Raw genomic sequence first — 16,580 nt, forward strand, 5'->3', positions numbered from 1 at the left:
GAGTGATGCTCAGCTGGACGCTTCCTATGGCTACTGCTCCCCCCTCCAGGGATACACCCACAGATCCACTCCCATAGCGCTGGGATGGACAGATGGAGGCTGGAGCTCAGCTGTTCCCAGTGCTGCCTTCTCTGGCCTGTTTGAAGCTGCTGGATGCTCGCTTGGAGCCTTAGAGCCAGCCTGTTTCTAAAGACAAGCTTTGCAAAAGACCGTTGGGTGCAAATATTAAGCATGACAAGGTGAGAAATGGGTTATTTGCAGGGCACTGGGCATGCACGATGTGTGCTGTAAGTTTGAGAGGATTTTGGTCTCCCAGCTCTGTCCTGCAGACAATTGCCTAACTCTGAGTTTCTTTCTTTATTAAACCAGTGTATTTTAAGCCTGAAGCATTGTGTTATCTCCCAAGAAAAAGTTAGCCAAGTCTTCTTTTAATATAGTTATAGCTACAGGAGTTTTTATCCTGCAGTGCTTGAGTCTGGAGATATTTTAAGAGCTCTGCTATCTTGTGCTGGGAGGGAATACAATAAATATGTAGATAGGGAGTGCTGCTGCTTTGAAAGGTAAAGGGCCTGTGCTGAACTGACACGAGCTGAAAAATTTGTTCAGCCTAATTAGCAGCAAATCACTTCTGTGTCCAACCTTCCTTATGGAGATGGGAACCAGTTCCCTCCCCATTTATCCTCTGATGCCCTTTGTGGCTTTTCAGAGAGCCCTGGCTGAGGGGTTTTGTGAGGACGGCAGATCCGCATCCACGGGTCTTTGCAGCCCGGCGAGTGCAAAATGGCATTACTGGAAATTCATGGGAAACTGTTCCAGCCATCCTGGGCTTTGTCTCGGACTGTTGGAGCTGTCACCGGAACCGGGCACGATCGATCAGCTTTTAAATTTCATGAAATTTTAATTAAAGAATGGAAAGCCTCTGAAGACATCACAGGACAAGAGCAGTGGAAACAAATACAATTTCACTTCCAACCATTAGCTAGAAAAGCAGTAAATGGTTGACTGCACATCGCCATTGCAGTTCTAATGAAAAGTACAGCTCTTGGCTTCGGCGGGCAGGTCATTAGTGACGGAATAATCAGTGACATTTCCCTTCTAAATCCGACACAAACGAAGTGCAGTGCTCTGGAAAAAGCCATTAAGTGCAAAGCCTTGCCTTTACTCTGCTCCCAGGTATTGCAGGACGAGATCTAATGGCAGCCTTTAGCTGTGATTTGGCTTTGATAGCATCTATGGGATAGTAACCCCCTGGTATGCTGAAAGCCAAATGCTTCCAGCCTTGCACAGGCACGATTCCTGCTGCCCTCCTGTCTTGCAAAGGCAGAAAGTGAAGACTTGTTCCTTGCTGCTGTTCACAGATGCAGCCCGTGAAAGATACAAGTAGGAAAACCTATAATCTAGGGTACTACTGGGAAGCTGAAAGGTTTATTCTTATGCCTGCGAGGTGCCAGCAGGTAAAGCCCTAGCTCATCACGCAGTCAATTTAAAGGCTGACATCCCTCTGTGAATTCCCGTGGCAGCTCCCAGGGCGGGGTGTTAACCTGTTTATGTGCACATTCTCCAAGGTTTTCTCAATGGGAGTGGAAAGCGAGCGGCACCACACAGGAAAAAGGAAGGACTGGCCCTGTTTGTGTCTGTATCTTAACCTTCTGTGAATAACGTGTTGTCAGATGGACGGAGTCATCAAACGGGTGTGACTTCCTCTGCTCGCTCCCCACGTGCCACTGGCTTTGAAAATAACACTGAAAGGTTAATAGGAGCCAGACGGCCTTGGGGGTGCCCTGGTGTTGAAGCAGGGAATCTTTAAGAAGGGGTTTTTTTTTAGGGGGAAGAGAACCCATGGGGGAAACTTTTCCTAGGCAAAAGCATGCCTGGGAAGCACTGTTGTCTTGGAAACTCACTGCTTTGGAGCTGGGTATGTCTGATCTTCAAAATTCCTTTTTCTTTACGGACTCCAAAATAGAAGCAGTCAGCGTGTCTTTTTTCAATGGCTCTGATGTATATTTAGCCCTGTGCTGGGAAGTTCCAGTGCAGTGATTTTGGTCATTAGCTCTCCTGGTTGTGGGCTCTCTCGTTAGCTCTCCTGTAGACCCTGGGCTAAAGGTCTACTAGTCAGTGGATAAATCTGTTCTGGGTATAGTCCAGACTTGTAACTCCTTTAACTCCTGTGAGTTAAAGCCTTACTAAAAACACAGGAGTGACCACAGATAAAAGTAGATTTTTTTTTAAATGAGTGGTTTCATTAATAATGGGTTAAAAAACAGCCCAGGAAAGTTCATTAGCAGCTAACTGATTCCATTCCCAGCTATTGTGTAGTTAGTTCCAGCTGAAAGCTCTTAATAGTTTTATTGCTTAAAAAAGGCATGTTGATAAGATGTTGGTTTAAAGAAAAAGCTTTGTTACCCTATCAGAAGTTTATTTTTATATATTTTATATGTGATGTATCCTTAAGGTGTGTATCCAAACACTTGGATTTATACAAGCCTCCAGGCAGCTATTTCCTGACATTCTTTATCCTGCCATGTTTCAAAAAGGTTAGGAGGTGCTGCCTCCTCCCTGCCCTCATGTCCCTGCACAGCCGCATTGCTCTTCCCACTGTCTTGCTTTCCATCACTCATGCTCATCCATGAGATGCCCTGTGCCACCTGTAGAAGACCATCAAGATGCTGTCCAGGGGTTGTCTGGAATTACCCACTTGAACGCTCTTTGACTTGTGCTCTTAAAACTCTTTCCTTTGTATGCCATAAGGAATCCAAAGCAAGGAGCAAGGTGATTGAAAATATTGATGTTCCTTGGGTTTGTCTTTAACAGGCCATCACCACCAGTGCTTTCAGTTCTCTTTTCACTTGATTGATTCCCTGCTGCTCACTCCAGCAGTCACCATCTCACACCCCCAAACTTCCAGAGGGAGATGCAGAATATTGCTTGTAAAATCAATGCCAGCAGCTGACTCCCCTGTCTGAGTATATAGTGAAGAACTAACTACCATGCGACTTATTCTTTGCTGTGTGCTTCGATCACAGAGAACCAGATTGCATTTCTATGTGACCTGGAAACCGAAGTTGAAAGAGAAAAACAGGAGTAGCTTTTTAATTGTAGTTCTGCGACTTAAGCTGCCCTCTCTCTTCCCCTCTCACCGACCAGCGTGCTGGACCACAACTCCCTAAATCCACATGGATTGTGGAGGTAGGGGATGTACGAGTGATGAGCATCGCTTTTGTGGCTTGAAACCCTTTGGAGCCCAGAGGAGAAAGCGTCTCTCTCTTTTTCCATCCGCAGGTGACATTGTGGACATCTACCAGCGGGAGTTCCTCGCCCTCCGGGACCGGCTGCACGCAGCCGAGCAGGAGAGCCTGAAGCGCTCAAAGGAGCTCAACCTGGTCCTGGAGGAGATCAAGAGGGCGATCTCGGAGAAGCAGGCCCTGCGGGATATAAACCGGACCTGGAGCAGCTTATCTGGTGAATAAACAGAGACGTTGAGGATCTCGGGCTGTGTGGAAGCTGTTGCTAATGAGGAGGTAGAGAGGTGTGTGTGCGTGTGCGCAGGGCTGCGGACAGGACCTGCTCTTCTCTCCCCCAGCACCAGCAAATCGTGGGGTTCAGAGGGGCTTGGGAACCCTTAAACTCCTGTTTAATTAGAGGGGCACAGGCATCGTTAAACACTGAGATTTACCTCTGCCGAGGATTTGCCCATTTGCTTGCTTACAAGCTTTTTATTTCCCTTGCAAGTCATACATGCCTTTTCCTATGGCTGTATTGAATCCATATGGAAAACGGGGATCCAAAGAGAGAGGGCAGGGCAGGGAGTTAGGCTGGCTGAGCACCCCTTGCCCATTTATTTGTTCTTTTTTCTTTAAGTTGCACAGTTGAAGAAAATTGGATCCCTACAGAGAGATCTGATTTGACCTTCATTTTATCTTCATTCTCCCCCCTACTTCCCAAATATTTTGGGACTTCTTTAAGGCCCTCCTGGCTCCTGCTGAACTTTAATTGGGTCTGTGGTAGCATGTTAAAGGTTGGCCTGATTTCTTATAACCCAGCAGTAGTCTCGGGTGGCCAGGCTGCTCCAAAAAGGCTTTTTGCCTTGCAATCTCTTCCTACCTACCGTGCCTTGCAATTGATTCCCTTTTCCTTTTTAAGACGAAACCAAGTTAAAACTGTGGAATATCACCAACAAGAATGTGCTGCACCTTCCCACCATCTTCCATCATTTGCCACATTTGCTGTCAAAGGAGAACAGTCTGCAGCCAGCCGTGCATGTGGGACAGGGGCGCACTGGAGGTAAATGGGAATTAGTGCTGCTTCTGGTGCTCTTCCTCACCTTGGTGCCTGTCCCTCCCCTTTCCTCCATGCCTGGATGTGGTATGGATATGAGCAGGGCTGGAGGAACGGCTGCATGCATCATGCAAGCTTCCTTGGTGACACGTGGGGTGGGTAAGCCATGTCACGTCTGCGAGTCTATGGGGTAGTGCTGTGTCTGCTCTTGACTGGCACTGAAACGTTCTCGACGCTTCTGCCAGATATATTTTGCTGCTTTCCATCTCCAGAGTGCTCTAGGCTTTGCCTGGAAGGTGGTCAGATGAAAGCATAGTTTGCAGGGAGTTTCATGGAGACTTTCAAGTTGTCATAGGCGACAAATCCCATCTGAAATAGGACTTTGGTTACTAGACAGTTCCTCCCTGCTCCCAAATCCCAACCCAAAGCCAAAGACCTGACTCTTAAACTGATGTGCTTCTGGCCATGGAGGGGATTTGGAGAACAAATGTGATCCCGAAGCTACCATTCACAGGCAGAAAAGGCCCCTAAGAGAGGGAGGGGTTGGGGATGTTTCCTTAGACACCAGACTTCAGGGAGAAAAGGAGTCTGTCTGACTGCCCTGCCAGGGTGCCCTGCCAGCCTGGCACACTGGGGTGCTGCTGGTTGGTACTGGGCTGAGGGACAGGAGTATGGGAACACTGCTTAGCCCAGGAACCCGCCAGCCTACTCATCACTGCTGGTGTTTAATGATGGAGCATGGCACCAAGCAGGTGTCATAGGAGCAGAGCAAAGAGCCTTGTCCCAGCACACCCCCCCTCTCTAAAATCTCTCCATGGCCCTGGGCAGTGTCTGTCGTGATGGGAATCCCCAGCGTGAAGCGGGAGGTGCATTCCTACCTCACCGACACCCTCAACTCCCTCATCTCGGAGCTCACTCAGCAGGAGAAGGAGGACTCCGTCATCGTCGTCCTCATTGCTGAGGTAAGACAGAGCTTTGCCTGTTTACCCCATTTCCCTGGCCCCCATCCCATCCCACTGTCTGCCAAACAGGATGGCTGCTCACCTGCAGGTCAGCTCTGCTGCTTGTTGGGGCAGATAAGCCCAGCCTTGGGCTGCTGCCTGACCAGCATTATTAGGTGTATCCTGCCCATAATGAAACACTGATTGGGCCATAATGGGTCAGCATGTGAGCAGGCAAACACATAACATTAGCAACTGCTGGTGTAGCACATGCATTTATCTTTTCCATCTAAACTGGGATGGCTTTTGGTTGGTTATTCCCAAAACATGCTGGAGCAGCCCTGTGGTCATGTCTAGGGGAGCTCCCAGACCTGCTTCTGAAGCAGTTTTGTTTCTCTGTGTACCTGTGAGACAGCACTAACGCCCTTTCGGAACCTCAAAGTCCACTGATTTGGGGCTGGGATTAGCATGCCTCTTCATACTGGTATCTGGAGCCCAGAATCAGTTGCTGAATCCAAGGGCTAAAAAGCCTTGATACATTAATCCATGAGAGCTGCTTTTGTGTATGGGTTTAGATGGTTATTTTTCTCCATGGCTTTCCCCTCAGGATTATTTTCTTGAGCCTGAAGTGCGTTTGTCTTAATTTCCAGAAATCCGATGAGAAAGATAAACCTCAGTTTATCAGCATGTTACGGGGAGCGGAACAGAGATAAATGTCTGGGTTTCCTGCCTATTTACCCATAATGTGATGTTTTGAGTAGCATTTGGCCTTCAGGTCTCTGGCTGGTATTTTGTACAGGAAGGTGTGCACAGATGGGGGCAACCTAAAGTGGCCGGGATGATGTTGAGTCCTGGCCATCATTTCCCTTTGAGCCAGGACAGGTTTGATGGCTGTTTTCAGAGCAGGGGAGTTAAAGCAAGAGATGTTTTAAGCAACTTGACCAAAACCATGTCCTGTTTTGGACGGCAGTAATGTTTTTTGTAGTTGACTTGGAAATGAGGTGCACACTGTGATGGCAGCTCCTGACCTTCCTGGGGTACCTGTAATGAGGGAAGTGAATAATGAATACTTTAGTTCTGGTACTGTAAAGTGCAGGAGCACACGCACCATATCCCAGTAACGGCGATGGTAGACGTTGCAGATCACCACCACCATTGCTGTCCTCTCTTGCCAAGCTTGCTCTCGTAGCTACACAACATCCTTTTACCGAGCTTTGACCACGGCCGTGCCCACTGTGCCTCTTCCCAAAGTGTTTCTTGGTGTACCTGCACTTGGCATTGCTTGTTAGAGTTCCTCTCTCGTGGGATAAAGAGTAAACAGTGGAGAGGGTGGTATGAACCTGGAGTGGACACTGGATAATTTGGAGACTCGGGACAATAAGTGGAGCAAGCAAATGTCCTTTTGGGGATGGGGCTTTCCCATTTCTGACCCATTTCTAACCACCACGAGTTTCAACCACAGTGGCTGGGCTGCCTGGGAGAGCTGGGGGCTCCTTGGCTGGTGGAGGGGAGCCCTGGCGTGAGCTGGACAGCTCGGCTGTCACCAGCACATGATAACCACTTCAGTGGCAGCCAGGTGCTTGGAGCGGAGCTGTGTGTTTGCTCCCAAAGCCAGGAGCATCTTTCCTATCTTTGTTTTTACTGTTGCTGTTTCTTGGCAGCACTGGCGTAAGAAATCAATCCACCACTGGGAGCCTGAGCCCTGTTTGGGAAAGGGACCTTTTTCCTCTTGAGAAAACGCTCCCTTGTCACCATTCCAGTGTGGAAACCCTGTCCTCAGCTTGACACATACATCCCCAGCATCTCACTTCTCACCTCTGCCTGGCGCCAAGCACAGCAGCAGCTGGTCCCCGCTTCTGTGATGCTGCGTCTGCAGGTCCACCCAAGACATGAAGTCCCATGATCCATACAGCAGCCCAAAACAATGCCACCAACAGGAAGCAGGTCTCCTGCCCTTTGTTGTTAGATTTTGTATTCCCGGTCACTGTGCAGATGGTTTCTGTCCGGTGCCTGTCCCTATATTTGCACTTAATCTCGCCTGCAGATAGCGGTGTGCGGCACTGATGGCCTTTGCCCCCCAACTGTTAACGGGTTGCCGGGTTGATTGTGGGAAGAAACTGTTTTCCTAGGAAGAAAAGCATCAAAATGAACCTGAAATGAAAAATGCACACTTATAAATAGGCCCCTCTTTTTCACAAAAGGGGCGGGGATCCTTTTCTGCCAAGAGTATTTGCTTGGATGAAAGACAGTTTCTATGGAGAAAATAAATAGTCCAGGAGTTAACACTTTGTGCAATCGCTTGGCGTTGGCAGGGGCAGAAGTTACAGGAGAGAGCACGTGGGGAAGATGTGCAGGGTCTTGAGTCCTTTGGTGAGTGATGGCTTTCGTTAACACTGGCCATAAAGGAGGGCTTCTAAAAGTCCATCAGCATGGGGAGAGTGATTAAATGGGATAAAGGGAGACATGGAGGTGGTGCAGAGGGGCTGGCAGTCCCCCTGGAGTGTGCTGGAGGGGATTTGTGAGCCACGGGGAGCACAGGCTGAGGCTGAAGCCTCTAACACTGCTTATCTTATGTTTTCAGACGGATCCGCAGTACACAGCCGGAGTGGCAGAAAACATCAAAAACTTGTAAGCAGTTCCAAGTGACTACAGCTGTACAGTCTGTGCCTGTCGTGAGGCCAGGGAACGGCTTCTTTAAGGAGAAAATACACACTTTGCTGCTTCCCTTTTGGGTTTATTTTTTGTTGCTGTTTTCTTTCTTCTGTTCTTAGACTCTGCGCTGTCTTTGCTATTGCTGCTTCTTTCTGCTGGTCCTAAAATGCCTCCTGTGTGTGGCTTCCAGTTGGCTGCTTTGTGCTCGCGGGATGTAACACACGCAGTAATGCTGTTTCGTTTTGCGCTCTCTGTCCTGTGGCGTTGTGAGAGGATGGATTGATTTAGGTTTCCAGCAATCCTGGCACTTGTTTCTGTGTCTAGTACAGCCCTCTACCTGCTCTGCAGAGTCAGAGCAACTGGGCAATGTGGAAAGCACACCCGAATGCTCCTGCCTTCTTTTGCTTTAAAATCCATGATCCGTTTTTCTTCCCGCTCCAGCCTGTTTGTTTTCCCCTTGTTTCAGGCACTAGTTACATTAGTCTCTCACGCTAGCTGCTATTTATGTCCTGGAGTCTTAGTGGCTTTTGCAGCTTCATCTGTGGCTGTTTAAGCAACAGCCAGTGATGGATTTTTAACTGTGAGCTGGTCCAGGCGTTAACAGCATCAGAGCTCGGAGGCAAAAGAAGAGGGTGGTGAGAGAAGAGGCTGTGACTCCCATCCAGCTCCTGCGATGATTGCATGTTTCTAAAAGACCACAGTCACTGTAAGGAGGAGATGCAAAAGGGCAGCGCCCTGTATCCCAAGCCGATATCCCTGTATCCTCCCAGCGCCCCGTATCCCAAACCAATGATGGGAGAGGGGCTGAGGCATGCGTGGGGAGGGTTGTGTTCCTGGGCACTTGCAGGAGAGCTGAAACAGAGCCCTCCATCTTGCTGTGCAGGAGCTGGCAGAGCTCCCCTCCTTCTGCTTGCTGGCAGGGGGATGCACTTATCGGGGGATAATGGACTGATTGTCCGATGGATCCTGATGAAATTACTGGGTGCTGCTGCAGAGAGCGCCTCTGCGTAGAAGGCCTGAAACTTTAATTGACTTAATGATCTGATTTCTTGCCGTCCCCCTCTCCAGCACCTCCTGCTCCTCCCTTGTTCACTGAAATGAGTTCTCTTCCGAACCAGATTGAGGTGGTGTGGGGCCAGGGCAGGCTGGGCTTGGACTGCAGGAGGGAGAACGCAGTGGCTGCTTCAGTGCAGGTTTTATCAGCTCAGTGAGAAGCGTCTGTTTCACTGCTGCCTGAGGAAGGGGAGATTTGATAATGTCAGATGAAAATCTTGCCAGTCCCAAAGAGGGAATAAGGGAGGGGAAAATAAGGGAGAAGTTTTTGGCAATCTCACTGCTTTGTCTCCCTCTGCCCCATCTCCAGTCCCCAGGCTCTGCACAAACAAAGGAAATCAGCCTTGCACCAAATGTTCTCAAAAAGGCAGTGTAAAAATAACTGGTTTTCCTGCTTATCTCTCGCAGTCACAATAATCTCTGCTGTTGCTTGCCAGGCTCTTGTAGGTACATTTTTTCAGATGGGTGACATTTTCTTTCTGTTTGAGTTTGATTCTTAGAAGGGTTCTTAACCATGTTACAGGGGTAAAGAGATGCTGATTTCATGAGCATAAGGAATCAGGTAGAATTCCTGCTGCTTGTCCTAACTACAGCCCAGCAGTGGTTTAAGTAACGTATCAGAAATGCATAACAATCTCTGCAAAATGGCTTTTAATGACTGATGTATTTGGAAAAGTCTCTAAATGTCAGGAATGCCGGCAAGTCCTTTCTTTGATGAGCCAGTCCATTTAATCCTGTAGGAAGTTCGTGGTCCTCTTGGCTGGCCTTAAGAGCTGCATGCGGGAGAGAGGAGGGATGCTGGGGGGGAGCACACAAACGTGGGGCTATTGGACACCATGGGAAGGAGAGAACAGCTTTACAACTCCATGGCAGTTCCTGCTGATGTCCTTTGATGAGGCCTTGAAGTGCTCTAGCTGCTGGGGAGGTTTTCTCTTGGAGGCTGTGGATTTTGTTTGGCTCTGCAGCTTGGTGTTTACCCAGTGATGTGGTCTATGAAATGATGTGTCAGACATGGTGTTTGTTTACTGCTGCTTTTCTCCTTCAGATTCCCAAAGGAAATACACTCAGGTCTCCTGGAGGTAATTTCCCCATCTCCGCATTTCTATCCTGATTTCTCCCATCTGCGGGAATCCTTTGGGGACCCCAAGGAAAGAGTCAGGTGAGAATCAATGAGCTTAAAACCAAGCAAGACCTGAGTTAAGTAACTGCAGCATCTCCCCCACTGACTCCAGCAGGGAAAGCTCATCTGCAGGGCCAGGTGAGGCCCTAAACTTGCTTTATCCAAGGAAGTGGTGCGGGGTGTGAACTGACACCAGCTTTGCGGGACTTGCCTTGTGCTGTGGTTATTTTAACCCAGACGATGAGGGGTTTTGGAAGTCCCTCAGTTACTTGGAAGTAACTCTTAGCTGACCAGTTTGAGACCAAAAGGGAGAGGCCGCATGCCATCCCATGCTCCCAGAGCTGTGTCACCTTCCCAGCTTAAACCAAGCCCCAGCTGGCTCCCCAGAACAGCTCAGTGTTCAAGGAGAGATTGGCACTCCCATCATGTTTGTCTCTTGCAGGTGGAGGACAAAGCAGAACCTGGACTACTGCTTTTTAATGATGTATGCCCAGTCCAAAGGCATATATTATGTGCAGGTGAGTTTGGTGCTGGGGGTGGAGGGGAGGTGGGTGCACCTGTGAGTTCAGTGTGGCTTGTACCCAGCTGAGAGAGGGCAAAGAGCATGTCCAGTTGTGTGATGCAGCAGAGTGGGAGCGGGTTGTAATCAGATAGATTCAAAAGCTGGGTTTCCAAGATGCTTATAACTTGAAGACCTCCCACCAAGGGAGGGCAGGGATCCTTGATTCGTTTATTTGCTAAATTGGGTGACAAAAATCTGCTTGGAGCATCTTCTGAAGTAAACTAGGTTCATGTCAAAGCTTTCCTCTGGGCTATGGTGTGATTGCTCTGCACGGAGAGGCTCTTACTGGAACCTGGATGGGTCATTGGCACTGAGTGTCCTTTCCTCTTGCAGCTGGAGGATGATATTGTGGCCAAACCAAACTATCTCAGCACGATGAAGAACTTTGCCTTGCAGCAGCCCTCTGAGGAGTGGATGATCCTGGAGTTTTCTCAGCTGGGGTTTATTGGTAACGTTCTTCCCTGCTCACCCCAGCCCCATCAGGCATGGGCACACATGACTGCTGGTTCTTGCAGGCACTTAGCTCTTGGTCCAAAGAGTTGTCCCACAAGATAGTGAAATACTTGGACTTGATCCCTCCCTGTTTTTGCAATGACCCTTGTGTTCGCACACAGCAGGTACTGCTGATACTCACTTTTAATAAACATAAACCTGGTCATTGGCCCAGCCAACGGTCGAACAACTTAGATGTGACCAGTAGCTTTAAGGCTGGATGGGATCTGGAGTTGCCTAAGAGCGTGCAAAAGGAAGTTTACATCAGCACAGAACTATTTTGGGAACAGCAGTACATGGCTGCAGTAGCAGCTTGATCTGTTATTTTGGATACTGGTTTGACTGGCTTGAAACTTGCAGTTTTCAGGGCAGGAAATGGCCTGTCCGGCAGCTGGCTGAATGTTATTCATCCTCATTTCTCACTGCTGAATAGAAGAGTTTTAGACCTTTTGATACTGTTGTGACCTGTGAGACTCTAATGCTTTCTAATTCTGCAATGAGTATTAAATCCAGAACTGCATTAGCAATGCCAGCAGTAGTGGTACATAAACCAGAGCTGCATGGTATTTCCTTTACGTAGAGAGACGGGCACATCCAGCCTCACAGCCCAGTCTCCCAAGCTTTTTTCTTCCCAGCTCTGATTCTTGACATTTTATACCATAACTGCTGTCTTTTTTCTTCCTTTGTAGGAAAAATGTTCAAGTCTCTGGATCTGAGCTTGATCGTGGAGTTCATCCTGATGTTCTATAAGGACAAACCCATTGACTGGCTGCTGGATCACATCCTCTGGGTGAAAGTCTGCAACCCTGAGAAAGACGCAGTAAGTAAACAACCTCTGTTGAGGGGAAACCTATTGAGTGTGGGCAAATGCACCCTTGGTCTGTGTGTCCGCAGGATCTTTCCTGTGAGCTCTGGTGCTCACTGACTTTGCACTGAACCGTGCCATCCTGGGGAGCGTGCCGCAGGGTGTCCTTGCAGACTGTCTAAGCCAAGACCTGGGAGTTCAGGCTTTTGCAGTCTGCAGCTGCCAGCAGAAGCATTATTTCTGCATCTGAGCACTAACAGAGTATTCCTGCTCCAGTCCTCGAGGACAGTGGCCATTCCCCATTCTTCAGTGCTGCTTTTCATTCCGGTGTGCTTCTCTCCCTGAGGCTGTTCCCTGCTCGCTGACTATAACCCCAGAATAACCCTCTGGCTCTGGGCTCGTGTGCTGTACCCGCCTCAGCACACATGCAGGCTGCCCAGACAGCTCACCCCAGGTGACCCAAGCGCAAGCCCGCCTTGCATAGTGTCCCAGAATGAAGGCAGAGCTCTTGTCAGGGTTTCTAGGAGGGTGCAGAGAGGTGAAATGGGCTCTGTTTTCATGCTGCCGGCTCGCTTGAGGAGACGTGTCTGCACAAAGCCTTGCAGGCAGCAGCACAGGAGCCCCCGTGCCCTGCGGAGGCTGTGCTTGAACTCCCATCGGAGCAGCAGCGAGGGGCTAAAGCGAGTGGGAATTGCAGAGGAGGAACGTGTGTGACAGTAAATGTAAGATGAGCTCACCACCAGATACTCTCCTGTCTTCTCTATGAACATATTGTATTTACTCATATGCTTGCTCACCCTCCTCCTCCGGCAGAGAATGAGCAGTGGAGTCCCTGTGCAATTAAAGGCAGTTGCTTAGGACAGAGCTCATGGTCACAACTACTTTGTGGTGGCAAATGGTTGCTCAGGGGATAAATACTGTATTTATGTGTTATGGGGACAGGGCATCCTCAGGGCTCTGCAGAACTGGGGCAAAGATGTGGTTTAAATGCTCTGATCCCTGGCAGAGGCTGTGTCGTTGGTTCCAGTCCCCCATGTGCAGCAGGACCAGTCTCAGTTGGTGTCTGCTGTGTCCTCCTGAGAGTCCAACCCCTGTGCTCAAGAGTGGCAGAGCAATCACCAGACCTGCCTGGCAGCCCCCAGGGTCCTCACAGCTATGGGTGAAGGCAGGATGACGGGATGCTGGGATGGAGCTGGGAATGATGCTGCTGTCTGTGTCCCCCTGCCTTCAAAATCCTCAGCTTGAGCGTAGAGTAAATGCAGATCCTGCTGTGCAGGATCATCTTCTCCTTAGCAAATCTTCACTCATCTTCTCGTACCTGGCAGAGCCCAGGTTTTCCCAGGGGAAACTGCAGACCTCTTGAACGTGTTGCCTTTTTAAAAATTAACCTACTTCCCATGTGGATTTCTGGCTCCTTTCCCCCACTGTTTGCATGATTAACCCTGCCCAGCGCCCTTTCAAACGCGACTTCCCCTTGTAAATCCCACTGTGCAGAATCAAATTGGTAGCAGGGAGGATTTATCTTTTTTGATTGAAATTTTGTTTGACCTGAGCTTTCGGTAAGTGCTTTGCCTGCTCTGGATAGATCCTGCTTTTTCTTTTTCAACTAATTTTAGATTTACCTGGGCTAGAGCTGTCTGAAAGGATGACCTTCTTACCACCAACAGAGCCATTCCCCTCCTGGCTCAACGGAGACAACACTGCTTTCAGCAAGTGCTTCTTTAGCACAAGGGGAAAAGGGAGAAAGAGAAATCAAGTGATGCTTTAGCTCCCTCTGCTCCCCTTCCTCCTCCTCTCCCCATCCAGAGATCAGACCTGACGGGCTGCATCTAGGATTGCTGGCGATGAGTAGCCATAGCCTTTAGCATGGCTAGTTTTAATATTTTTAATGTAACATGAACTGGATCAGGGGATTATCTCCTCTGCAGCTCATAGGGGTCATGCCTGGAATTTCCCAGCTCCCGGTGCTGCTTGTGCAGGCAGCACATTAAGGGCGCTCTTTGTGGTTGGCATTCCCTGCTGTTCCCTGCCTGGTGCCCGCAGCACATCACAGGGGCTCATTGTGGCTGGCATTCCCTGCTGTGCCCTGCTGGTGCCAGGGTTTCTTTGTGGGCTGCAGGAGCAGATGGTGGCAGGGGTGTGCACGCTTTTCTTCTCATGGAAAAAGCAGAAGTCAGAACCCACTCCCCCAGACTAAGAGAATTCAGCTATTTTTAAACGTGACCACTTGTTTCCATGCTCTCAGTGGTTTTCCCCTGTGTCCTCCTTTTCCCATTCCATTATCTTTCTCCCTCCACCACACGGAAAATCGCTGCTGGATCCCAGTTGCATCTCCCAAGTTTATTTACATGGTGAGATGAGTGTGAAACAGTCAGACAGCTTTGACAATGGCACGTGCCAGACATCTGCTTAACAGCACCTGCCAACAAGCTGAAAACTGCCCGTGTGGAAAGGGCCTGTGCTTGCTGATGATTCATTTAGGCTCTGAATATCCCTGGCCTTAATGTACGTTAGACTTCGGTGATCCTGAGCTCTGAGTTGTAGGAGGAAGGTTTTCCCAATGCGCCATGGACAAAAGAAACTCAATTCTGTGGCCGTCCCTGGCTGACAGCGCAGAGATGTGCTCAGCTTTGCTAAGCTGCGCTTGGCAAGGAGAAACCTGGCACTTAAACCTGGGCACCCCAGCTGCCTGGCGAGTGAGTGGCCAAGAGTCACAGTCAGGTTCCTACAGAGTGTAGTTAAAAGCCTTCTTACCAAATGAAAGCCAAAGCAGCAAAGACGGGCACAGAGATGGGGAGGAAAGGATGTCTGTCACTCCTCGTACCCTTGTCTGTTCCTCTCGTGGGTTGCGGTTGACTGCAGAGGTTTAAGTCTGGGGCACTGAGGGATTGTCTCATTTCAGAAACACTGTGACAGGCAGAAGGCAAACCTGAGGATCCGCTTCAAGCCGTCGCTCTTCCAGCATGTGGGAACCCACTCCTCCTTGGCTGGGAAGATACAGAAGCTGAAGGTGGGTGCCAGCCGCCTGTCCAAACTGCAGATGTGGCTTTTGTGCCAGGCCTGGCCTGCAGGCACCGAGGAACTGGCTGCTTTTGGGGTGGGGAAGTCAGTGACAGCAACTGGTGGCAGCTGGATTTCTGTGCAGTGATTATGTTTTATTCTGAATTACAGTGAGCTCGTGTAGCTCCTCCTTCGGAGAATGGCAGTGATGTGTACCAAGAGTCACTGCAAGCTTTCAAGTCCTGGCTGCCCATCCCGAGCACCAAACTGTGGTTCATGCAATTGATTTCAAAGCATCTGCTGGCAAACCCTGGAGACACAGGACTCCTGGGTTGGGTTGACTTCCTTCCTACCCCACTCCTTGTTCCTGGGGCTTGCTGATAGGTGAACTAGAGCTCTCTGTGTAAGAGCTTAAATTGTGTGTGTGTATTTAAACGTGAACACAGCTATATGTGCAGGACCCATAGACACACACAGACACCAGGTGTGTCTATGTGCTCAATCCTCTGTCTGCCTGATTCCCCAGGTAAATGGATGGTGTAATCCAGTTTGTATCAGTGCCCATCAGGCTGTGTAATCCAATCATTACATGCTGTTGTCAGCCTCACAGCCCCCTTCTCCTCAGGTGTAAGGGCCATTTGCAGTCCTCCTGGGGCAGGGATGCTTGGACGATGAAGGGCTCTTTGGTGCTGGATTAGAGTGCAGAGCAGTGATGCTTCTCTGTGCTGCCTCTACTGACATGGTGTCCTCCTGGGATCCAGTCACGCATTGCCTTGGCTGTTGCCTTTCCCAGATCACTTCCATCCCTCATCATTCTGTGCTGTGCAAATAGAGAGCTTTTAATTTGCAGCGCTTTGTTGCTGGAGCCCGTGTTCCTCATGGGTGAGAGCAGCTCATGACCCTTTTCTGCCTCTTCGCTTTGTGCCCACCAAGGACAAGGACTTTGGCAAGCAGGCCCTGCGCAAAGAGCACGTGAACCCTCCCGCGGAGGTGAGCACCAGCCTGAAAACCTACCAGCACTTCACCTTGGAGAAGGCTTACCTGCGGGAGGACTTCTTCTGGGCCTTCACTCCTACTGCCGGAGACTTCATCAGATTCAGATTCTTCAAACCACTCCGCATCGAAAGGCCAGTGCTTGGGGGAGGTCAATGGGGCTGGGCAAGGGACAGCCTGGGCCATGCAGGGACACTTCCCTTTTGGCTCATGTTGAATGTTTTGCCCGTCTCCTGCTTGGCTGCCCAGGAGGAGGAAGTGGTGCTTTTCCAGGGGGATAATAACTTGACCCTTTTTTTGGTGGGGCCATGTTTGCTGGAGCCCTTTGCTTGCCTGCTCTTGTGAGCAGTCCATGCTGTATCCAACCTGGTGCAGAAGGACTCCTTCCAAACCATGTGCTCGTGGGTTTTTGGGGAAGCGCCCTGTTAGGGTGAGCTGTCTGAACATTCAGCTTTGGGGAAAGCCTTCGTGTCACCCCTCGCTCAGTGTGGGTTTCCATGGCTTTGGTCTCTGTCACAGGTTCTTCTTCCGCAGCGGGAACATCGAGCACCCAGAAGACAAACTCCTCAATACGACTGTGGAGGTTTTGCCGTTTGACGTAAGTGTTTTATTGAGGATGGAGCTGGGGGTGGAGTGGGAAGCACAAGAGGATTGAGAGAAGGGAACTGCTTGACGCCGTCAGGAAAA

General features: G+C 49.7%; 1 protein-coding gene across 2 annotated transcripts in view; it reads left to right on the forward strand.

The window, feature by feature from the left end:
- Positions 1–16,580, forward strand: part of MGAT4B (alpha-1,3-mannosyl-glycoprotein 4-beta-N-acetylglucosaminyltransferase B) — a 50,838-nt gene that overhangs the window by 31,747 nt on the left and 2,511 nt on the right. Inside the window, exons 2-12 of one of the 2 annotated variants that reach the window (XM_061456920.1) lie at positions 3,280–3,459; positions 4,141–4,281; positions 5,104–5,237; positions 7,798–7,844; positions 9,967–10,080; positions 10,484–10,559; positions 10,937–11,051; positions 11,785–11,915; positions 14,803–14,910; positions 15,834–16,027; positions 16,413–16,491. In XM_061456920.1, coding sequence (XP_061312904.1) covers positions 3,280–3,459; positions 4,141–4,281; positions 5,104–5,237; positions 7,798–7,844; positions 9,967–10,080; positions 10,484–10,559; positions 10,937–11,051; positions 11,785–11,915; positions 14,803–14,910; positions 15,834–16,027; positions 16,413–16,491 — 1,319 coding nt within the window. The remainder of the gene's footprint in view (positions 1–3,279; positions 3,460–4,140; positions 4,282–5,103; positions 5,238–7,797; positions 7,845–9,966; positions 10,081–10,483; positions 10,560–10,936; positions 11,052–11,784; positions 11,916–14,802; positions 14,911–15,833; positions 16,028–16,412; positions 16,492–16,580) is intronic. The other variant, XM_061456922.1, reaches the window with a different exon arrangement.

The sequence above is a fragment of the Pezoporus flaviventris genome, unplaced genomic scaffold, assembly GCF_033815535.1.
Source record: "Pezoporus flaviventris isolate CSIRO_AGI_PZ_B2104156 unplaced genomic scaffold, CSIRO_AGI_Pfla_v1 ptg000023l, whole genome shotgun sequence".
NCBI lineage: Eukaryota > Metazoa > Chordata > Aves > Psittaciformes > Psittacidae > Pezoporus > Pezoporus flaviventris.